This window comes from Oenanthe melanoleuca, chromosome 3 (genome assembly GCF_029582105.1).
Source record: "Oenanthe melanoleuca isolate GR-GAL-2019-014 chromosome 3, OMel1.0, whole genome shotgun sequence".
Taxonomy (NCBI): domain Eukaryota; kingdom Metazoa; phylum Chordata; class Aves; order Passeriformes; family Muscicapidae; genus Oenanthe; species Oenanthe melanoleuca.
The window spans coordinates 100,721,377-100,744,975 of NC_079336.1; the positions used below are offsets into that span (position 1 = coordinate 100,721,377).

General features: G+C 38.9%; 1 protein-coding gene across 3 annotated transcripts; it reads left to right on the plus strand.

Annotated features, from left to right (window-relative positions):
* Positions 1 to 1,485: 1,485 nt before the first annotated feature.
* On the plus strand, positions 1,486 to 23,387 carry SANBR (SANT and BTB domain regulator of CSR). 3 transcript variants are annotated; one of them, XM_056488324.1, is made up of 21 exons: positions 1,486 to 1,904; positions 4,853 to 5,018; positions 6,872 to 7,058; positions 10,060 to 10,153; positions 11,109 to 11,347; positions 12,188 to 12,246; positions 12,877 to 13,037; positions 13,863 to 13,949; positions 14,089 to 14,199; positions 15,952 to 16,075; positions 16,232 to 16,384; positions 16,563 to 16,738; positions 17,114 to 17,213; positions 17,676 to 17,708; positions 18,289 to 18,388; positions 19,347 to 19,438; positions 19,559 to 19,587; positions 19,682 to 19,755; positions 20,398 to 20,486; positions 20,846 to 20,937; positions 21,365 to 23,387. In XM_056488324.1, the coding sequence occupies exons 2-21, from the start codon at positions 4,869 to 4,871 to the stop codon at positions 21,399 to 21,401; spliced, it is 2,187 nt and encodes a 728-aa protein (XP_056344299.1). In that variant the 5' UTR covers positions 1,486 to 1,904; positions 4,853 to 4,868; the 3' UTR covers positions 21,402 to 23,387. The 3 variants fall into 3 exon arrangements, with proteins under 3 accessions (XP_056344299.1, XP_056344298.1, XP_056344300.1); XM_056488323.1 differs by having other exon boundaries at positions 1,490 to 1,904; positions 19,344 to 19,438; XM_056488325.1 differs by lacking the exons at positions 1,486 to 1,904; positions 6,872 to 7,058 and having other exon boundaries at positions 4,941 to 5,018; positions 19,344 to 19,438.
* Positions 23,388 to 23,599: the final 212 nt, after the last annotated feature.

The following is a 23,599-nucleotide window of genomic DNA, read 5'->3' on the forward strand; positions in this document are numbered from 1 at the left end:
TTTGGGCTGCAAAGGCCAAAGTAGTAATTGTGTGTGTCCACAGGTGGTGAGACACATCCTTTTCTCCTCATACCTTGGACTGGTTCCTTTGCAGAGCAGTTTGAAGCAGCTTTGGGTTGATAAATCTGTCCCCTGGGTTCTGTGGCCACATGGAGCTCAGCCTCTTAGCAGCTGGATAATCCCTCCTTGGAACAAGTGTACTGGTGTAACTGGTTTGACTGGTAACAGAGGCATGATGTCAGTGCAGGGCACCCCTGGCTCACTTTTAGCTGCTTTGAGCAATTCCCTGAATTTCACAATAGTCACAAAACTATCAGACTGGAGCAAATGACAAGGATTATTCATGCTGTCAGAGTATAAACACTGTCTTGTGGTTTTAGAAATGAAAAATACAAAGAGACAGTTCTACTACCTTTGAATTTTTGTAACTGATCTAGCACAGCCTCTGGAACAGCAAATTAGTGAAATTTAAGGTACTGATTTTTTTTATTCTCAAATACTGATTTTTTTTTCTTATTTAAAAAATAAACAGGGGACTGAACTTCTGCCTAACAGCAGAGATTAATTAAAAAACCATGTTCCAGTTCTCTGACATACCATCAGGTTTCCATTAATCATGAAATAGCTGGATGTCATCATAATGCAGCAATATTCCAGCTTTAGCTCGTTCTGTGGGAGGCTGTGGGGTGAAATCAGTGGGTTTTGCTTTCACTGAGACCTAAGGGAAGCTTTCAGACTCACTTAGAGAATTTAAATTTCAGATACTTCTCTAGATGAGTGGAATAATTTTTTTCCTGAATTTTTCTGTGTTGTTTTTTTTTTTTTTTTTGGTGTTCTTTGTCCTCATTGTACAATTCCAGAGTTTACAAGTGGGGTTTTTGGAAAGAAAATTACTGATATCCCTGATTTTTGCCAAATTACCACGAAGGAGCAGAAGTTACGTGGCAGGATTGGGAAGGATTGTTATGTTGGAAACGGGGAGCTGGGCTGGTCTTTATCGGGCACGGGTGGCTTCCCACAGGAAGTAATTTTAAAATGTCTGGGAATACTTGATTCAGTAGTAGGCATGCAATAGGAATCAAACTGTGGGTGAAATAACAGGATTGGGATTGTCTGAGCCTTTGCAGAGTGAACCACTCCCAGCGGCTGGGCTGTTCTGTGTAATCAGCTGCAGTTTCAATGTTCTGCTACTGCTTTTATGGTTAACAGCGTATCAAGTATTTACATCCACTGAAAATCCGGGAAAAGGCTCCTCTTCCATAGGAGCATGGAGTGCATTAACACATCGCTGCTTCATTAATTCGCCGTGCTTACATCACGAGCCTAATTCTAGTCTCTGATGCATTATTTTGGCCGGCGATAAGAACTTCTGGTGGCCGGGCTTTTCCTTCCCTGCTGGGTTCTGGCAGGACGAGGCCGCCGTGACGTCACGTGTGGCACAAGCTGTGCCGCGTCACTCGTGCGAGGCGCGCCGTGACGTAGCCGTGACGTCACCGCGAGGCCGCGCGGGGCGGCGCGTTGCCGTGGCGACCGGACGCCGCGCGCGGGGCGGGAGGGGGCACTGCCGCCGCCGCTGCACTGCGGCAAGGCGGGGCCGCCGCGCGCCCGGGGCGGGAGCGCTCCGCGCCTCCCCATTGGCTGTGCTCCGCGCGGGGGGCGGGGCCTCGTCACCCGCCCCGCGCCCATTGGCCGGGGCCGCTCCCCCTCACGGCGCTCCCGCCCCTCCCCTGAGGGCGGGCCCGGGCGGCGCCGGCAGATGAGGGCGCGGCGGCTGCGGACGGGGCGGCCGCCGGTGCCGCTCGTCCCTCGGTGGAGCCGAGCCCCCGTCCTGCTGCTGCACGTTCTGAGAGAAGCCCTTGCCCGTCCTGTCCTGTCCCGCTGTCCCCGCGCCTGGGAACCGCCAGGTAAACCTGGGAGAGCGCCCGGGAGGGGTCCCCGTGGGGACCGCCCGTGGGGTCTCCGCTCTGAGGCTGCTGCACTTGTAGGGTGTCTGAGACCGGTTTTTATTATTTTTAATTTAAACGCTTTATGATTTTTAATGCTGTCTAGTACGTGGGCAAGCTACAAAGTTGCTGTTGTTCCTCTCCGCCTCATTCTGCACCATCACTTCCTTGCGTTTCAGGGCTGTGGATGCTCCGTGCCCATCCCACCATCTTCACCTTCCCTCAGGTTGTGCGCGTGCAGGCGGCAGGAATTCTTCACTTCGGTATTAATGATGTGCTTTAAATAATACTAATAAAAGAAGTTGAATGGGATTATGTGTTTCCGTAATGAATTAACTCTTAGGAATCCTTTGATTTGGAATTCTAAGTATTAATAGGAATTCATGTGCTCACGTATCTTTTTATATTGTGTATTTTAAATGAGTTGGTCATAGCTAAATAATTTTGGAATTCTTTTTTTTCCTCCAGTTTTCATAGTACTTGAGGAAGGGGTTAACCTGGGCTTTCATTGCAGTAACGGAGTGGAGAGAATCTATAGAAGTTGCTTTTTCTCTTAAGAATACGATTTATTACAGGCTTTATATTGTTGCTTTTAGAGAGTTCTGGCATGAGACAGAATCTTACATGTGTCTATACTTCTAACAGGGTTTCCTAAAGGACAAAAAGGCAAATATTGAATGTCATGTATAAAGCTGCAAAGAGGAGTCCCATGCTCTTTCCAGACTATAAATAAAATTCCTTTTATATGCCTGTAATTATGTCTCCTCCTTTATTTGTCTTTGCAGTGATAAGCATATAGAGAACTGTTATTTTATTGTGCAGAATAAGCAAATAAAGAAACCTGTGTGAGAGACAAAGACTTGATTCTCTCTGAATGTGTCATCACGTTTTAGAGTACCTGTCATCCCTTCATGGTCCACAGGGCTGATGTGTAGTAAACTTGTTACCACTGAAGCACTCAGGATTGTTCTTTTTAAATTACAGACTCCTTTTTTTTTTTTTTTTTTTTTAAAAAAAAAAAAAAGGTTTTCCTTCTCTTTTCCTTTCTTTCTTTTATTGCCCAGTGTACTCATCCCACAGCACTAAACCCTCAAAACGGTGATTTATGGAATACTGACATTGCTGGTAATTTTACTTGCATTAAGCCTATTTTATGGTGGGAAAGCAGGGGATTATAATACTCCATCATTTACTTATCTCATCCCAACATATTTTTAAACCAGCTGCTCCATGTGTACGAGCACAAGAAGCCAGCTCTGTGTTTCATAACCCCTGGGGTTTGCCCCTGGTGCTGACCTGTTCTGGCCCGGTTATTTCTCCTCCTGAGAGCAGAAACAGGAGTTGTTCAGGGGCTGAAATGTGATTGCTACCGACATCTGTCTGCACACTGGCAGGGAGAAGGCTCCACCACAGAATCACCACAGTGACACTGCTTCAGAGTGCCCTCAGGGTGAGGGATAAGAACACAGTGACTTCAGGGGCTGATCCACTTTCACCTGCTAGTGGCATCTATTTTACTCGGAATTTTGGGCTCCTGTAATCTCTCAGGATCTTTCTCTTTTAAAACTGGCTACTTGGCATATTTTACAGCAGATTTCATTTAGATAGAATTGCTAAAAGTGTATGAAAATTTCTATAGGACTTGTCTTCTGTTTGATGCCTTTTTGTCTTCTTTTTAAGTCTCATGACTGTGGGGAGCCAAAGAATTCTCTCGGTGGGTTCTGGGGTTTTTTTCCCTTCTCATTTAATTCAGCTGCTCTTTTGAGAGGATGAAAGCTTATGGTTACCTGCTGCTGTGATTTCTGTTTCTACCAAGAAAACAAGCAGAAAAAAGGGCTGGAACAGCTTCTAGAGGGAGAAAAATAATCAGGCCTATTTTGTGTATTTTAAGCATTTTTTCTTTTACAAAGAGGCTGGTGCAAAAGAAACTTCTATGCGTAGCATGCTTTTAATAACAAGTTATCAGGTGTTATCTCAGTGTATTTTCTCTGAATTTCTCTGTAATTCCTGCTTTGTAAGTCCAAAATTTTTGTGTGGCTTTTAAGTTCTGTTGTTAAGTACTTCTGTCCCTCCTAACCTCTTTGGCCATGTCTTACTTGAACATGAAACTCTTAATTAATGCTTGCAGTTCTTTCCCAGCATAAACTAAATCAGTGCTTTGAACTTTTACTCTGTTCCCTGGTACTATACATAAAATCCATTTGGAAAAAGAAAAAAAAATCTAAATATAATCCTGCTTTATAAAGTGTTTTCTGCTGTCCTTATATGCTTTTTTCTGGTGTTGAGCTTGAAGCTGAGGAATAATAGGATTTTGGAATGTTCATCCTGGCTAATAAGGAATGGGAGTGTCAGGTGTTTGGGATGAGATTTGAAGAAGATTCAGGTGTTGTCTCCTGGCTCTGAGGTGTTGATGGCCCTTAAATTGGTTTTGGCTTCTAAATAAGCTGGTTTGGTTTTTAAATAATGGCACTCAGGTGTGCTGAGCACATGGGCAGAGCAAGAGGAGAGCAAAGCTGAGACTAGAAGGTTTGTGGGAACAGACAACTGCATTTGAATGTCAGTTTGTATTAAAATGTCCCTTTGTCACTTAGGCTGTTTTTTCACAGATTTTTGGAAGTCTTTCTCTTGTATTAGAGGCCTCAGAGGTGTGATTTCCCCTCTGGAAAGAGGAAGCTCAGAGGGATGGTGGGTAAAAGCTGCTGCTCTTGGGCTGGGTGTGGTGTGTTTTGCAGGTCTGCTTCTCCCTCAGAGTTTTGAGAATATGTAAATTTTATTTAAAAAAACTCAGTACTTGACTTTAATGCTGTGGTAAACATTTCTCTCAGCAATTCATGGAGTGCTGCAGGTAAAGTAGATCAAGCTTTAGCAAACCATACAGTGAGACTTGCTAAGAACTCTTTCTCTTCTAGGCTTAAGTAGCCAAAGATGAGTCGTGGATTGTCGGAAAACAATAACTTCCCCTATGACAACAACCAAATGGTTTTGGACATGATCCTGTGTTCCCTAATCGGTGTTCCTCAGCCCATCAACTGGGACAGTGTGGCAAGGCTGGTTCCAGGATACACATCCAAAGAAGTGAGTTCACTCATAAAAGAATTTGTATGTTTTAAGCAATGCTTTATGGAGAAGGAGGGAGGGAAATTGAAGTTAAGGTGGTTTTTTGGGTTTTTTTTCTTAAAGTAATTTGCACCTCATTGAAAATGTTAAATGTGCAGTAGATTGTAAAAATATATGGGGAGGTTTGTTTTGTTTTGTTTCTACAGAACCTGAGCACTGAAATTGAGAAATGCATTCTGCATTGTATTTCATTAGAACTCATACAGAATAAGAATAAAAATTGACTAGAAAGGAAAAATTAAAAAGTGGAATTAACAAAGGTAGCTGTGCTGCTGCATTCCAAACTCCATAGCTAAGACTTGTATGCAAAGGATGCCAGTACCTGCTAACCCCCTGCAGGTTGCAGTGTCCTTAATAGGAGACTTAATAACTCTCTATACTTGTTGTTACAACTCTAAACAAGGAGGAACTCTATTAGGTAAAGAATGCAGTTGCTTCTTTTTTTGATCCTACAAGATGTGGATTTTTCTTTCTTTGGTTGGAGTAGAGTTGGAACAACCTCTATATATTTAATTCCTTTTCCTGTATATTTAATTCCTTTTCTGGATCACTGAATTTCCAGGTGAACCACTCTTTTTTATAATAATAATTCTGACTTTTTAATTTCTGAGAGGGTGTAAGTTAGGAAAAGAAAATGTCTTTTGCCCTTGTGATTCAGCAAAGCTGAAAGAAAACAAGCCAATGGTCTTGACTTCCATGCAAACCTAATCAAGTGTGTCAGCTCACATTTATAGCAGTGCTGTTGGGCGTTGCTGTAACCTTGTATTTCGAACATAAAAATGAAGGATTGGGTGTAGAAGCTTCTGTGGAATGTTACTGCCTTTTGAGTGCTTGGCAGAGTGCTTGGGGACATCTCTGCTGTTCACCTTTCAATGTGCAGACAGCACTGTGCACATTAAATAAAATAATCAGTGAGCCTTCTCATGTTAATTCATGTGATTGATTAGTACATGTCTGATTACTCTGTTTTTAAAGAACTAAATGTCTCAGATATGTGGAGTCACTGTTTAAGGCAGTTCCATAAAAGCACAGATACCCCTTTGTTTATCTCTTTATGTGTGTGACTGGCATCACAAATCTGAGACACAGTGACTATCAGAAGAATATCCCTGTGAGGCACTGGAGTGAAGCAATGTCTACTAACCCAACCCAGAGTAAATAAATAAAACCAGCTGCTAATGGTGCCCAACACCTGTGTCTCAGGAGGAGGCCCTGTAGAATTAAGTGGATTTTTCTGTATGTGCAAGTTACCTCTGTGTAGGACTTTGCTGAATCAAACCTATAATTATGATTGTGTTGGTACAAATTAATGGAATGGCAAGACTTTCTAGTTCATCAAAAACAGGGAATGGGCAGTTTATAGAATTGCAGTGGAAAGCAGCAGTCCCTTTTGTCCACTTTGGAATAGAGGTCATAAAGTAAAAGAGTAGTAATTGTGAATCAATTTCTATAGCCACTCTTAATTACATTATACCATGTTTATTGTAAAATAACTGGTTACAAAATGAGAATTTGAACTCTCCCCGTAATTTTCTCTTTGAAAACTGGGCTTAAAATCACAGGATTTAAGGAAATGGAAGTTGAAGCAGGTTCTACTTTTTTCTTTCTGTTTGAGTATTTAATTATGGCAGCTATTCTTTTACTGTGTTTTTATATACTGATACCACTAGCTGCATAAGAAGCATTTGTGAGTTTGATATCAGTAACTGTTCACATGCAAAACTGCAACACAGTGTCCATCTCAAATCATAGTTATTAAAAATGTGCTGAAAGCTACTGCTTGATTGTCCTATCATTTAATCTTGTGACAGTGTGCAAAAAGGTTTGATGAACTAAAAAGCAGTGGAAGTTCACCTGTTGACAACCAATATAATCCCCTGATGGCTGCTGGTGGGAGTCCTGTGGAAACTTTAGCTACGTACATCAAATCCTCCTTGCTCGATACACAGACAGAGTTTGAGGAGCCTGCTATTGGGCAGGATTCCATTACTATAACTGGTATGTTTTTAGTCATTCTGAACTATATTGGCTTTGATAATCAGTATGTGCATGCTTCTGTCCTGAGGGGTTAAGTCCACCCAGGAGTAATAGTCATTCATCTTTGGAGAGTTAATATAATGCATTCAACAAGGCACTTATTAGTTTAGTTTATGAATCAATGTTTGCTTGGGTATTTTTGGTAACTTGTTCTTCCAAGAGGCATAAATCCTTCTGCTGAATTCTGTTTAGGATTTTTGGTGGTGTGCTGTTAACCCTACAGCCATTTGAAGTTACATTAAGCAGCATTATTAAAATAACTGGAGAGTATTGTGAAGAAAAGCTGCAGGAAGCTGAGGTGGTGATCCCTCGAGGGCTTCCTCTCTCAGCTACAAGCCCTGTGTTTGCCATGGGTACAGAGGAGTTGGAACAAAATGTAGCTAGTTTTTGCTTCAAGACAATCTTGAGATGACAAAAAATGTGTCTTAGTCAATTATGTGTCCCTGTAATTATTGGGCAGAAGAGGACCAAACCCAATAGTTGTAAATTCAATTAAATATTTTTAATAATTCCTTTAGTACTACTTCTGTCAGAAGTTGTAATGAAACGTGTGTTATTCTCTGATTTTCAGTACAGAGATGTTCCAGTGACTTTAGAACTTGGTAAATATATTTGCATGAGAAATTTGCTTGTTCTCTGTTAAAATGTGTTTCACTGTAGCTTTCACTGTCCTCTTTGCAGCAGAAAAACAGCTGTTTGAACTTTGAATAAAGTGTTTTCAATAACTCTAATCAAGGGATGATATTGGAAAACTGTATGTGAAGTGTCAAGGCTGCAAGTGCTTCCCTTCAGCTTTCAATTATGTGGTTCCATGGCTGGTGTGGGATAAATGCTGCTGGCACCCACAGGTCCCTGTTTGCAGGATTAGCAGCTTCCCAGTAGGAAGTTAATGAGCTCACTCTGCTTCTGGAAGTCCTTAGACAATTAGTGCATGGGTTTTTTTAACAGTGGAACACATGAAATGAGTATTAATGCAGTGAAGTCCACTAATGTAATGTTTCCTTCAACAAGATCCTAGCCTGATATTATTCTCTGTTTTCTTTGTGACTTTGGATAAATCATTTGCCCTATTTGATTGTAATTTGTTGATACGAAATTAATCTTTTTTTTTTTTCTCACAGGCTTGGGTGAACTCACCTTCTTAGTGTTTATGAAGTACTTCTATATTTCAGAATTGGGGATTTGAGACAATCCTATTTGTAAATGTTTTTTGTTTAATTAATTGCTTCCTAGTGGATTTATTCACATTAGCTTATTGTTAGGATCAAGAATTTTGGTTCTGTTTGTATTTGTTTGTAGTCATGAGTAACAGCAAGAAAAAGTAAATCAGACCATACTCATTCTGAGCTGGATTCTGGTTTTGGCTGAGTTATAAAAGCTCACTTAATACTTGCTAATTATAAGGCAAACAGCTGGTAAGTCCCTCTGATTGCATGTCATAACAGTAAACAAGCACAGAGGATAGCCTTTTACCAAGTATTGTTAAAAGGTTTCAAAAGTTAATCCATCTGTAAGCTTTGGAGGGGAGGAAAAAAAGATATGAAGAAATGCATAGTGAAGTTCAGATGTCCCCATTAATTTGGCTGTGTTGCATATTCTTGTCAGCATTTTTGCCTTCAATAAATCACTTCACTGTGTTCACAATGAACTTGTTAATATATTTGACAGAACTTTCTCATACTATGTATTTCCACAGTCCCTTCTTTTAAAACTCACACCTTTGATTCCATCCCAGGGCTCCCACCTCACCTGCAGTGAGGATGGCTGCCCAGAAAGCTGTGGCTGGAGCAGCCCTTCCCAAGGTTTTACTGGAAGTGAATCTGAGTGAATCTCCCCCTTCTGCTAACTGTGCTCCCTCTATTAGAGCCCTGCTAAGACTTAGCTTTGGCTGCACCTTTGGAGACAGTTTTGTTTTTTCTGCCTCTGGTGCAGTAATTTTGCTTTCCTAAAGGGCACAACTGCTGTGTTCTGAACCATGTCATTTTTGCTGTCTAGTGTAGTTGTTCAGCCATTAGATGAAGAGGTCTGTCTTAATCTTCTTCAGCCTCTTACACTACTCAAGAGGGAGATGGTGTTTCTGGAACTCCCAGAAATATGAGAGAATGGCATAATCATGGCAAATCACCACTTTAAGGGATTTTCAGTGGAAGACAGATATGTGCCCTTCCATTGTTTCTAAAAGATAATGATCTTTCTGACTTTCAAGCCAATCATTGAAGTTTCACATAATCCATTCACAGCTAGAAAAGACATGTTCATATCCAGAGCTCAGTGGATTTGGTGACCGAACTCCTGAACTTCACTAGGTTGTTGTGTGCACTTCCCACTGCTTGTAGTACCTTTGTGGAGATCAGCTATTTCTGTGCTTTATTCCTGGAACAGCCTCAGTGATGTAGCTCTGGGACCAGGCAGATTTCCTGGTCTGCTCTCTTTGAACATTGCTTGGTATGATCAGCTGGTTTAAGCCACATGTTGGAGAAATTTGGCAAAGACAAACACATCCTAAGAGTCTTCTGTGCTTCTCTTTGGAAGCTGCGTATTTCCAAAGCTGGCACATGATGGATAAGGAGTGGGATTGATCTCAAATTATGTCCTGGGAGAAGCTTTGATGTGGCAAGGTCTCAGGATCCATGTCCCTCAAAGCAGACCAGAAGAGCTAAAGGAATGGGTCACATTCCCAGAAGGAAGTGCTGAAGGCTGTGAGTCTCATGCTCAGTGTTGAGTGGTCTGGGTTTGTAGCCAAGTGTCTGGGCAGCCCAGCAATGGTGCTGCTGTGAGTTCCCTTGCAGGGCACTCAGAGCAGGAGTCTGGATTGTTTAGCAGCCCTTATGGAAGCAGATCTGTTGCTAGCTGTGCCATTGCTCCACCATGACAGCCATACTTCAGCTGCATTTCCAAGATGCTGAAGAGCAAAAGATGAGGAGTTTGTGTTCTAATGCAGCCTTTTCTCCTTACATTGAAGGAAGGCCCAGTGCAGCCTCCACAAGGAGTTGTTCTTCAGAATCTGAGAAAGGTCCTGTACATAACAGTGGAGAGAGCACTGATGAAACACAGGGGTAAGAAGAGCTTTGTGTGTTTCCTATCTAGGGGCTTGTATAATTGACAGAAAGATGTCTAAATTGCTGAAGTTTGTTTACTGCCTGGAAGAAAACAACTGGAAACAGCCTAATGAATGCTGTGAGAATTTTGGAAGCCTTTCATTGCTACAGAAATACAAGGAGTTGGTTTGGGAATGTGTTGTGTGCAGTAAGATGTTTATAAATTGTGCATACTGTTCCTCTGGGTGATTGATCACTGCTGTGGCAGGAATGAGAAACGTACCTGGTTTAATAAAGGAATGAACAAGACTGATACTCAGTTGCAGTATGAAAAATACTCTTGAGCCTACATTTGTCCTATGTAAAAGCAGGAAAAGAAAGCTGTAAATGAAAAACTTTCCCATTAATTCCAATAACTATCCAGGTCACTTTTATTCCATCACATATCCCTATTTTCCACACTATATAATTACACATGGAGTAATGTTTGTTTGAAACCTAAGCATCTCTCTGTAGAGACAGAATTTACTGATTCTAGCTTCAAGCATTTCTTAAGAAAAAGAGATTTTTAATATACAATAAGCCAAATCTTTATTTCCACTGATGAAGATTGCTGTTACTGGCCTTGGTGCTTCATGATTTAAGCATCTGGTTATTCTTTAAAGAAAACTAAGAAGGGAGAACAGGTAGTATCCTGTAACAAACAGGTGACAAAACTGGGGACAGAGCTAGAAATTTTCTATTTAATTAAATCATTCTGATTGTCTGTAGAGGATATGCATCTGTCTGCTTCACCTCTCCAACAATAATTTCTATAGTTAATAACTGCAATTTGTTTTCCCTCTGTTAATAAAATCCTGTTGGTGACATTGGTGTTGCAATGCATGACCCAGAGTTGGAGATGGGATCATTGGGATTTGATGTCCTGATTGTCTTAGGCTGCTAATTTGCTTTGTGGCTTTTTTCTTTGGAGGCCAAATATGGTGATCCATGTGTGTGATGAAGCCAAAAACCTCAAAGAAGATTTTGTGTGTCCCCGAGACCTTTTGGTTTCAGAGATGAAATACTTTGCTGAGTACCTGTCAGTGGATGCCCAGCGCTGGGAGGAGGTGGACATCTCTGTGCACTGTGATGTTCACATCTTTGACTGGCTGATAAGATATGTCAAAAGGAACTCCAAAGAGTCTGAGGCTAATGAAATGCCCACTTTAGGTAAAAGCAGATAATTTCTTTTAGGTTCATTATGTTCTGTACTAATTGAAGATGAATGGTTTTGATGCAGTTCAGTCCCAGTCTGTTTCTGGCTGGTGTTAGAAGAGTGTCACAAAAGAGATCCTCCGGTCATTTCAGCAGATGGTTCTGCTTTGCCAGCACTGACAGCTTTGAAGAAACATGCTGAAAGTTGAAGCAGTAAAAAAGCCCTAATGTATTTTGGGATCTGATGTTTTTAATTAAGACTCTTCAGACCTCTTCTGACCCAGGACAGAGTGGTAGATTTTAAATGCTGATGACTGATTTGTTTGTTTCTCCTCTGCTCCCTGTTGGTACAATTGCAATGTTTTCTACCATTTCAATGCAATCCAATTCAATGGTAGAAGAGCCTTTGTGGATTTTGAGGCAAGTTTCTAATTTTTTAATGAGCCCTTGCTACCACACTTTAAAATATAACTATTCTCTTGGTTTGTTTATAACTTGTAATGTGAAGGACATGCTGAAGAAATCTCAGCTGGGTGTGATGGCTACAGATGGAAGTTAATCTTGTGTAATTGTTAGTCATTATATCCCTGTGAAGCCTCCTTTTCCAATTTTAATAAGGTTTCCAATTTTAATCATTTTTCCAGGTTATAATTGTGCTCTGACCACTGGAATGGTAAACCAAAAGTTTGTTTCTTAAGATGGTTATAAGGTTCTATAAACTAGAGGATGGAATGGCAAGTTGATTGCTAAAATAATAGGTAACTCAGGTGCCAGATATGAAAAGGGAGGGACGTGATACAAAATTACAAAAGAAAATCCTGTAAAGAACCCTGCCTTTGCTTTGTTGCTTTCTAGAGCCATCAAATGTCATCTCAATCCTTATTTCTTCTGAGTTTTTGAAGATGGATTCATTAGTAAGTATTAAGAAAGATTGATTTTCTGGCATGAGGGCACAGTTAATTACCAGGTGTCTTAACAGCTTGTTTGTTGTGCATTGGCTGTTACATAAACAGGTGCTGCAACAGGAACATTTTGAGATTTTTAACACTTTTCCTATTCAGTGCAGTAATTTAATATTTGCAGAATCTCAATTCAATAAAACTTAGAGCACGTTGTTTCTAAATGTGATAGTGTGATCTAGAGTGCTTGTTTTGTATCTTTTTTACATGAATGATATGCCTGCAATTTAGGGTCTGATCTGCCAGCTCTATATAAGGAATAGCTGCTGACTTTATTAAAATGTTGGTCAAAAGTTCTGTCATTGGGGTGACCCATGGTAAAGCACAGCTGATGATGTTGAGATCTGCGTGTTTTATGATTTTAACAAGTAATTGGCAGATTACTGAAACTTTTGGAGGAGAGCATAAACTAATTCCTGTTAATTCAGTGTCTCCTTTAGACAAATCTTAGGCTTGTTTTTTATTTTTAAGTCAAACTGAAATAGTTTTCCAAAACATCACACTTAAAATAAAACTCTTGAAGAAATTAGTATGGAGGTTTTTTTGTTTAGAATTCCTTAACATTCATATTTCTATTTTTCCTAGGTAGAGAAATGTATTCATTATTGTCACAAAAATATGAATGCTATTGTAGCCACACCGTGTAACATGAACTGTATCAATGCTAATCTTGTTACACACATTGCTGATCTCTTCAGGCACAATGAGTTGGAAGAGCTGAAGGACAAAAGAGACAAATTTAAGAGGTAACTTTTTTTGCCCTGTAATGCACATCTGAAGTGCTGTTGAACTTTGGAATCTTATTTCATAACAGCTAAGACTGTGCAATTTGAAATTACATATTATATATATTCTCATGGAATGTATTTTTAATGCAGAATATCATGGTGTGACTTCAGAATTTTATATAAAATTATGAGCAAAAGGAAAGAGCTTTATAGGAAATGAGCAAAAGGAAAAGCCACGCTAGGAGCATGGCTTGGGGGAATTATTCATGAATTCTTCACATGGGAGCAAGGATTAGGGGGAGAAACCATTTATGTGATGACATGCTCCTAATTGGTAGAGAATGGCTTGGCTTCAGCATCCTGTGAACTTGGATGTTTGGACTTAGAATTCAGGATGGCTAGGAAGCTGAATAGTTGTGCTGGAATATTCTTTGATACATCAGGACCCCAGCTTAGTATCAAGATAAGGCCCAATTACTGGAGTGCAGACTGACAGACAAGCAAGGTGAAAGTAAGAGAGGATTTTAGTAGGGGGTGAAGGCTTAATTTTAGAATGAATGCAATTTCACAGCAATATTCACTAATAAAATGTATTTTAGTCAAGGCAGAAGCTGGCAGTTAATACTGGCAAGCATTTTAATAAAGAAAAAAAAAATGAAAGTATTGCTTTTGTCACACTTGTGTAAAAATGAGATGAACAGGATAATTTATGGGAAAATTATATTAAAAGCTAGATTCTGTGAGTGACTTTGCTTATCAGAATGTGATTGTTAATCTCAGTATACATAAAGCAATTTTCAGATTTTTTTTCTAATGGGTGAGCTGTGTTGCTGTCATTAATAGTAAACTTTTCTGCAAGAAGATTGAGAGACTGTTTGATCCAGAGTATGAAAATCCAGATTCTAGAGGAAATGCAGCAACTTTATACAGGTATGGTTTTTTCCTATGGCTGCTTCAATAGCAAGAACAGTCCCTATGTTTAGAAATCCTGCTCTTACTCCAATGCTTTCTTTCCTTCTTTCTCTTTTTTTTTTTTTTTTTTTTTTTTTTTTATTTTTTTTAAATCTAGGTGTTGTTTATGTAAAAAGCTGCTAACCAAAGAAACTGAAAGGAGAATTCCTTGTGTACCAGGAAAAATCAACATAGACCAACATGGGAATATTGTCTATGTTCATATAAGGTAGTGAATATGTACATATATAAAATGTTTCTTCAACTCTGATTTTGGGTGGTTTTAGAAGTACTAGATACTCAGATGCATTACAAAATTAAGTCATAGATATGTGAAGAGTGTGTGAAGCATCTCAACTTCTTGTATTTCCTAGCAAAAAATGAAACAGGGGAGTGTGATTATGATGATGTACTACTGAAATTCATTCAGCAGTGCTGCTGTTGAATAGAAATGGGAAAACTGCAGCCATGATTACTAGGAGGGCTATTTTTGGGTTGCACTGCTTTAAATAGAAGATACTCAGCTAATTCTTTTATCAGATGGTTTTAAGACGGATGCAGTTGATGACAGATTGAATTAAATGTTGCATTTCTGCAAGGTTTTTTCTTGAAGGATAGACCCCACCATGCCAGCTAAGAAAGGCTAAGGAGTATTTTATAGTCTGACTTTATACTGTCAAATCAAATGCCCAGCCTCCTTAAAGACTGCTATAAATAAACTTTGCCAGTTGTTTTTCTGTTCCTGAAGTGTTTGTCAGAGGAGCCTGCAGGACCTGTTCTGTATGAAAGACTGATTTACTTGGCATAAATGTTTAACTGAATTCTGGCAGTCTCATCCATGGCTGTGAACAGCTGGATTCTCCTGTTAATGAAGATCAGTCCATGATCAGCTGCAGTTCCCTCCCTCCTCACATGCCCCTTTCAAGGAGGGTGGTGGGAGCTGATATTGAACTGTTTTGGTTGCTCTGAATAGAATGGATCTGATGAGAAAGGTCTCCTGTCATTAATCTCCCAAGTTCTTCCAAGGTGTGGAGTTAAGTTCTGCCTAACATCTACATAGAACCAAAGTCTTGTGCCCCTGTCCTGATCTGCTTAAGATCATTGGTGACTAGTCAGATAAAATTCATTAACTGAATTACTTCACTTAAGCTGAGTGTATGTGGCTGCTCTGCAATTCCCAGCAGATAAATGTGCAAGGCTTTAAAGTTACTCAGAGGATTACCTAGATTCTAATTATTTGCCTTGTGCTACTTGTGATGCTTTGCTACACAGAATATGTTTACTGAGAAGTCATGCTGGCCACTAATAAATTCAGGCTCTGAAGCTAATATAGTTCTATCTTTAATGATTTAAAAATAGTTTTCTATTCATTAGTCCTCTAGTGGTGCCTAGAACTAACTTCCAACTGGAAGTACTGCTTGCTTAGTCTAGGTTAGGTACACATTTAACAAAAATGGTTTAGGCCAGGGCTTAAAATTTGGAGGAAATTTTATCTGCTCTTTCTGAAGATAACATGCCCCACTGCATGTTACATGTTTTCTTTTGAATTCTGAAGGGGAGTGTCTAATTTGATCACAAGGAAGGAACAAAGTCCTGCATTTTTAACACTAGAACTGCCAGGTATGTACCTTCATCAAAAGGGCATGAGCTTGTATCTTCAAACTGTATTTTTTAGCTAAGTAATTACTGTTGTGTTGCAGGTAGATAGAAGATGTTTATCTTAGCCTGTAAATTTGCAGTATATGGATCTTGGGATGAATCAAGCTCTAATGCTTTGCTAGGAGTGAGTTTAGGATGTTCTGAAAAAACAAAGGCTCTTCTGTCATGCTCTGAGTGTAGTAATCATTGTCTCACATTGTATCCCTCCTGACGTAACTACTGGAGGCTTTTCACCAGTGTGTTTTCTGCTCATTCTCCCACTTGTGTTTCTGTGTTGGCAGGATCAAAACAGAGTCAAGACTCTGATGTTTTGCTTTTTCAGAGACAAAACCTGGGAAGTGCATGAGTATTTAATTGGCCTTCACGAGGAGCTGAAATCCTGGCGGGATGTTTATTGGCGTCTTTGGGGGACTGTCAACTGGCTGACCTGCTCAAGATGTAACCAGGTTGGGTAATTTCACTTTGGCTTGTGGTGGGTGAAGCAGGGATTAAAGCTGTTTGGAAAATATGTGGTAATAAAGTTCTGTACACATCCTTTACAGTGCACAGTTTTTACTTCCATGGGTTATCTCATCTCTCACTCTCTCCTTTTGCTAATGTAGCCTTTCCTGTGCACTGAATTCTCCCACTGCCAGTACCACTCGCAGCCAGTTCTCTATCCAGGTGTAGCAAGTGCTCTGGGCTCCACTGGCACAGGAGTGTATCCCTGCTGTAACCAAAAAGTTCTTCGCTTTGACCCTACAACCCTCCCAAAGGTACTCCAGCTCTCCTCTGAAAGAGCAAAACACATGGTGGGGTGGGCAACAGTATGCTAGGAAAATGGATCCTTTTCCAAAATAAGGATTGTAATTCAGAAATTGAATTTTTGTTGTTATACTGACTGAAATCAGTTCTTGCCATTAACTCCAGTATTTGATATTCTGTGTATTGCAGGGCTGCAAAGTGAGGGATCATATGGTGGAGTTTCCTTCAAAAAGTGAAGATGGGGATGCTTTGCCATCTCAAAGTGTAGAGGAGGATGCTTTGCCATCTCAAACTGCTCAGATCTTGAATGATCTGCTGTGTCATAGAGATGTTATAGTTGTTCCTTTTACTAAGGATGAGAATAGGTAAGAACATTGTATTGTGTTACTGAAATAACTTAGCCTTCAACAGTGAACACATGTGCTTGTTATATTTGAGTTCTCTCCCATTTCAAGATGAGTCATAGGACTTTCTAAGGGTAACTTATTTTTGGTTGTTTATTTGGGAATTGGGAAGTGAAGAACAAGTACTTTTCCTTTTAACTTTTCAAGGAGGCTTTTAGTCACCAAACCTCCATAAGCATTCACTGCTATCTTTATATTTTAATGTATTGCTATCAAAATGTATGTGGCTGACTTGGAGGTCTGTCTGCTCTCTTGACACATGTTGAATAAATTAAGACTGATTCTGAAGTAGTGGAACAGCAATATTTATTTTTGGTTTATGTATTTCTCTCTAAGTGATTCTGGTATTGGGCTCGGTGATGACAAAGGCCTTGAATGTGATGTGCTTGTAGAACCAAACACACCATGGGGCCCCAAAACTGGAGAAATCAATGCTGTGAGTGCTGATGCTTTCCCTTCCTGTTTTCTAATAATGAGGATTCTTTGAAGAAATTAATGAACAACTTTAAAAATAAACACTGGCTGAGCATTGTAGGATAGGATAGGTACAAAATACCTGATTGGCGAAAAGGCAAAACTTCTCCCATGTCTGCTGGAAATTTTTCAGTACATAACTTCCCTCCTGTCCTGGAGGTGTTTAGTCAAAAAATCAGCTGTAAATATTTACTTGTAAATAGCTTACTTTCACTAAAACATGAATTGACTGTGTTTAATTGGTCAGTAGTTTTCAACCTACTTGGGTTTAGTCATTCCACCAAAATTTAGAGCTCAAGATGGGAGGGTCCTGGGAGTTACTGTAACATACCACTCCTATTTTTTTAGAATTCCTCTCACTTTTTAATTTTAATTATTATTAGTTCTTTAGCTTAGACACCTTTTTCTCTCTTTGTGATTACAGTTTTTGTCTCTGAAGAACTGGACTTTGCAGCTGGTTAGTAAAATATTTCAATAATTTTAAATATTTGGTCTTCTCTACTAGCAGAGAACTAGCTTGGATTTTTGTCTTACTTTCTACTAAATGAGACAAAGTATTTTTTTGCTTTAATTTGGAGGTTGCAGTATAGCAACAGTTTTTACAAGAAAATATGGCTGTAATAGAAATGAGAAATTCTTTGAATGTTTTCATAAATGGCAACAAGGTACACTAGCACTGTATGCTTCAGTTATTAATAGTTTTTTAGGCTGACAGAAAAATAAATCCAAATCCAAGGTTTTGAGTATCTGTCTCTGTTGGCTGGTCTGAAGTTCTTCACATCTTCCTTGTTAAGCTTCATAATTTCTCATTTCTAGGCACTTATCACTTAATTTAGATATATTTGTATACTCAAACAATGTAAATATCAAATTACTGAGCATTTCCATAATTCTGTGCTGATCTGTTAGGAATTATTCACTCCTTCATCACTCAGGGAACTATGCTGGATGTCAGCTCCTGCAAGACAGATTTAATATATCATTTAATAGAAGCCCAGCCTCACTTTTAATCTCTGCCTTCTCCTGGTGTTGGTTAGAAACAGCAATCCCTGTTATCTGAAGAGGAGGAGTACACCACGGGCTCAGAGGTCACTGAGGATGAAGTGGGGGATGAAGAAGAAGTGTGCAAGAAACCAGGTGCATCAAGTCTTTACAGTCCTCCTCTCTGGAGTTATCAGATAGGGATTTGAGGCAGCAGAAGTCCTCTGTAAGCAGATTTTGAATATTAGATGCTTCAAAAACAAAAGCCAAAGTTACTTGAATTTAATCCCTGGTTTTCCTGTGGTTGGATACAAATTACCCCACTGCTTGGTGCCATCAAAAATCACTGGCAAACAAGAAAACCTGCAACTATTCATGTCTGAGAAGTCCCTGGAATTATCAAGCACTTATTTTACAGGAAACCCTCAAATTAATGAAATTTCATGTAATAAGTGTTGGAAGAAAAGGCAGCAATTACATGACTGCTTTTACATGTAAAAAAAATTTTGCACATTTGTCTATTGAATGCATAGAGGAATGACTGGTTAATGGAGCTAAAATTGTGTCTGCATTGAAGCTAAGCTTTATATGATCTAAAAAAGCTTTTATTCATTTTTTCATGTGATCATGAGTTTAGGAACATGGAAAGCCAAAAAGGAACTTCTCCTTTTCCCCCTACTAAAGATTCATTGGAAGAGAGGCAGTTCTTTGTTCTTTTTGCCTTTCAGTAAAGGGAATTGAAATTGTACCAGTTTAAAAATATTTATAAATCTTGAAAGAATTTTTGTAATTGAAATTTAAAGTTGTTTGATCTGATATTGTTCCGAATTTAGTAATTTAATTAATATGTTCAAAAACGTGGTTGGATGTGCACTTTTAAGTGTAAAAAATTTGTGCTTTTATGTGTAATCACTCTGCATTTTAAATACATACTTGAGTTTCTGTGTATTTCTCATAGAAAAGCATTTGAGTAATGTGTGTTACCATGCCTGCAACACTAAAAAAAGGAAAACAACCTGTTGATTTACACTGTTTGTAAAGAAATAGAGGGGATATTTTTTTTGAGAAATGCCAGTTATCTGAGGGTATGAAAAGCTTTTCCTTCTATTAGCAGGGAGAAAGGAGAAATTAAAGAAATCCTACAGGCACCCAAAGAAAGTGGTTTCCTCACCTGGTGTTCAGAAAAAGGAGAAGCCATCTGATAAGGTAAAATCACAGCTGTGAATCCAGGCTCTCTGGCTGGCTTAAATAATGAGGATTTTTCTCTAAGTTTTGGACTTGACCTTAAAAAAACACATTAAATGTAATTTTTTTTTTCTTCACCAGTCAAGTTCCCGAGATGCTTCTCCATTCATGTAAGTCATTTCCAAAGCCCTTGAGAACAGCTTTTAATATCTCCCTCTTTTAAGCTGTTCCTGATAACAGGGTTTGTGCACCTTTCTCTTGCAGAGTCAGCATGCAGCAGAACAAATGGGATGCCTCCAGGTCCCTGAGATTCAACCAAGATGCTCAAAGAGAAGATGGTCTGTTCCTGCATGGGTGTAGCTTTCATAAAGTCATTATGCAGAGAAAATGATCAAGCTAATTTTCTTAAAATTTAGTTTAGTTACATCCCTGTAGGATGAATTTAATCTCAGATACAGCAGTGGGATTTGGGGTGTTTGTGTGATTTATGTGCTTTATTTGGAATGTCAGCACAGAACCTACAGAGATTATAGTTGTGTCATCTCATGATTATAAAAGTATGCAAATATTTTTTCCTGCATCCCTGTGGCATTTGTTGTCTCTACAGATAAATAGAGAAGCATCCACTTCCATCTCTTTCCCAGTCTCTCTGACTCAAAATATTCAGAATTAGATTAATTTGTTCTGCCTTTTTTAATCTCTCCTGAGACTCTTGTGTGATTTTGCTGTTTTAAAAACCTCTGCCTCAAAACCATTTCCTGAGATTTTGATCTCAATGTAAGTGCCTCAGGCTGATCCTGGTATCTGCCAAGGCTGCTGAGGCTACATCAGGATTTAGGATCTTGGTTGTTCAAGATTTTTATATGAACTAAAAAAAAAAAAATTACAAATCCAGTATCACTAAACTCTGTGTCTGTATCTAATCCTCCTTAGTAGCAGTGAAAACCTTTGTTCTAAATATCCTTTCTTATTTCTGGCAGATCAGAGAAGAATGTCTGAGATTACAGGGCACTTAATAAAAATGAGACTGGGAGACCTTGATCGAGTCAAGTCCAAAGACAGCAAAGAAGTAAGATTTGTCCTGGCAAAATATAGTGTTTGCAGAGTTGAAGTGAGCCTTGGTTAACAAAAATATTAAACGCAAATGAAAATAACATCTGTTCAATACTTAAGCTAAATAAGGAATTTTATCAGTCTACATTTTGTTCTAAGCATGTTTCTTTTGAGGATTCGAGTTTAATATTTCAAGTTCACTGCTTTAAAAAAACTGCTCATGAAAAGTAGAATGAGTTTAAAAAAATCAGTACTGGGTTGTGATAATGGACAAAAGTATGCCATAGGTTATGGTGAATATTAGTGATTTTTATGGAAAGTCAGTGATTTCATTGAAATCATGTCAAAACTTGATTATTTTTTTCTGGATTGCAGTATGCAGGAGGCATTTATTCTAGACTTGAAGCTCAGATAAAAGCCTCAGCACAGGTCAGTGCACGACAAAGCAATGCTGAGAAGAACCCCAGGTAAGATTTTAAAATACAAGCAAGAAAACAACTCATGATTTTTGGGGGTGTGGGGTGGTGGATTTTAAAGAAATATTTTATAGAAAAACATGCTTCTTTTCACACACTTCTTACGGATCAGCTTCCACCAGGTTAAGCCGTATGAGGAGTGAAAGCTTCCCTTTGTCTCCCAGTAGAGCTGGGAGAGTGGAACTCTTGGAGCCTTGCTGGGGGGAGGTTCACTGTGCCTCCAAAATAATTTTTTTTTTTTAAATGAAATTATAAAAAACCAAAAAAGTGTTAGCAAATACTTTTAGCCTGTTCTTTGTCCACCTTGTAAAACAAAACAAAAAAAAACCTCACACATCAAAAACCTGCATCAATAATGTAAAAAACCCTACATTGATAAAGTAAATATGTTTCTCATGTAAATATGTTTCTAACCCAGGTCAAAAGCCCGTTTTGGTCAAAGCCGTCCAACATAAGGAGTCATGGATACATTTTAACCAGAGCTCATTTCTGCTTCCTGAAACTGCACTGCACTCTGACATCTGGAGAATGCACATCTCTGAAAGCTTTCCAGTGACTTATTTATTACTTTAAGCCTTGTAAATTATTTTGTGCTATAAATGAATGCAAACCCAATAAGGTCTGTACTTATTTTAACTGTAAATATACTATTTCTTAAAGTTAAATTTAATTGCTTTTTTTAGGCTATTGAGTTAAGTTGCATAGAAAATATTTTATAAATCTACAAAATTAAATTATCAGACTAACTTTATTTATGGGGGAAGACACAAATATGCCTTTTGGTATGCTAGAAATACTGAAAAGGAAAAAAGCAAGACTACTGAATTCTGGATGCAGTCAGCAGCATTAACCCAAGTCTCCTCGTGTATTTATATTGTGTTGTATTTGATGGGACATTTTAGGTCAGTCTTCTGGGGATTTGCATTTGAAGTCCATGACAATACCTGTGACTTAAACTAGTTTAAGCAAAATTTTCATGCAGTTCTGAGGCTTCCTTGTGTACATCACTCAACTCCCACTCCTCTGAAGGTGGGTAGCAGGTAGGGACTAGACCTCCAAAGATGCTCTCAGTGTCATGATGGTGCAGCATTGCATTTTGCATGTGAACCATTTGCTCTTCTTGTATATGGAATCTGTACCCATCCCCATGCCTGACCCCTGCTGCACAGGACAGTGCTTTGTTCCCTTCTAAAACCCAAACCTTGTGATGCAAAGCAGTTATTTCTCTGACTGATGCTATGCCACTAAATTTCTGAGCAAATCTGATCTTAATTCTGCATCTTTCAACAGAGATGAAGGCTTGTGCATGTAGATTTTTTGGGTCTAGTTACTCCCTGAAACCTGCCTGATTAATGCTGTTTAGAAGTCAGATGCACTTTCAAGTTCTGTATTTGGAGCAATAGAATACAAATCCAGGGCTACCAAAATGAAATAACTTGCCTAGAAAGTATGTTGCATATTAGCACAGAAAATGGCAATAATAATAGTAATAATGATGGCTGAATTCAAGGAAACATGTTCTGACTTTTTGAAACAGGTAGAAAGAGAGCTCAGGGAAAGCTTATTCCAACTCCTGGCTGTACAATAAATTGTGAGTTTGGAATTAAGTCAGCAAGTTCCTGGGTGGGAGGGTGGGGTGGGGTAAGGAGAGGGAGTTTTGGTTTAAATGCTCTTCTCTCCATTTGGGCTTTTTTTGTTTGTTTTGTTTCTTGATGGTTTTCAGTGTTAGAAGACTAGGATAGCAATACTTGAAAATACTGCTGTCAAGGTGGAAGATTTTTATTGAAACAACTAAAAATCAGTGTTACTTGTGTGTTTAGTCCAATGCTGTAGCAGATTGGGAGCCCAGTGAAACCAACAAGCAAAATTGGATTTCAGTGGCTTTGATTTTGGGCAGGAGCAATGTAGCTTTGCAGGAGTGCTTTAATCTGTATTAAATAAATGAGGTTTTGTGAATGCCTCAGGCCTGTTTGCAAGTACTAATGCAGTTTGAAGCACTTGTAGTCAATGTTGGAAAACTGATTGTTGTCTGTAGAAAGTATTATAGAACCCATCAGTTATGAAAAATGCAGTAAAAAAAGTGTTTTGCTACAATTCTGTGACTTCTGATAAAGGGTTGTTGCAAATTCCCATGGTAAACCTGGCTATGAAAGTTGCAAGCTGCATTTATGTGTGTTTAGTTTTCATAGAACTACAGACTAGAAGAGAAAGGAAAATTCTGCTGGTTTTCTTTGGGGAAGTGCCAGTTCTACGTGCCAGTATTGTTTTACCCAGAATTATTTTTAAGCATATACAAATAATATACTTGATGTGCAGTGTTATCTTTTTTCCCCATGCCAATCACCTTGAATTTTTATCTTGTATTAATTTTGAAATTTGTCTTGGTTTAATGGAAATAAACATTATTAATTTAAGAAGTGTGTGCGTTTTTTATAGATACTTTTAAGAGCTAAGTACGTGCATAAATGTTGTTTGATGGTCCCAATCATGCATGTGTATTTGTGATTAAATTGCAGCATCCTCATGCAGACTTTTTATCTGCCAAGAACAGAAAATCATTAAATGCAGAGATACTCCATATCTACAGGAACTTAAAAGAATTTTTATCTGCATCAAGTTTTGAAGCTGGATTAAAAATTCCTCAGTGAGCTGC

Bases quoted from the DNA above. Each gene is read 5' to 3' on its own strand.
- SANBR (XM_056488323.1), top strand. From the start codon at position 4,869: ATGAGTCGTGGATTGTCGGAAAACAATAACTTCCCCTATGACAACAAC. The intron at 7,059-10,059 runs GTATGTTTTTAG...CTTACATTGAAG, and splicing joins GGATTCCATTACTATAACTG to GAAGGCCCAGTGCAGCCTCC. The intron at 19,756-20,397 runs GTCTGTTCCTGC...TATTTCTGGCAG, and splicing joins AGATGCTCAAAGAGAAGATG to ATCAGAGAAGAATGTCTGAG.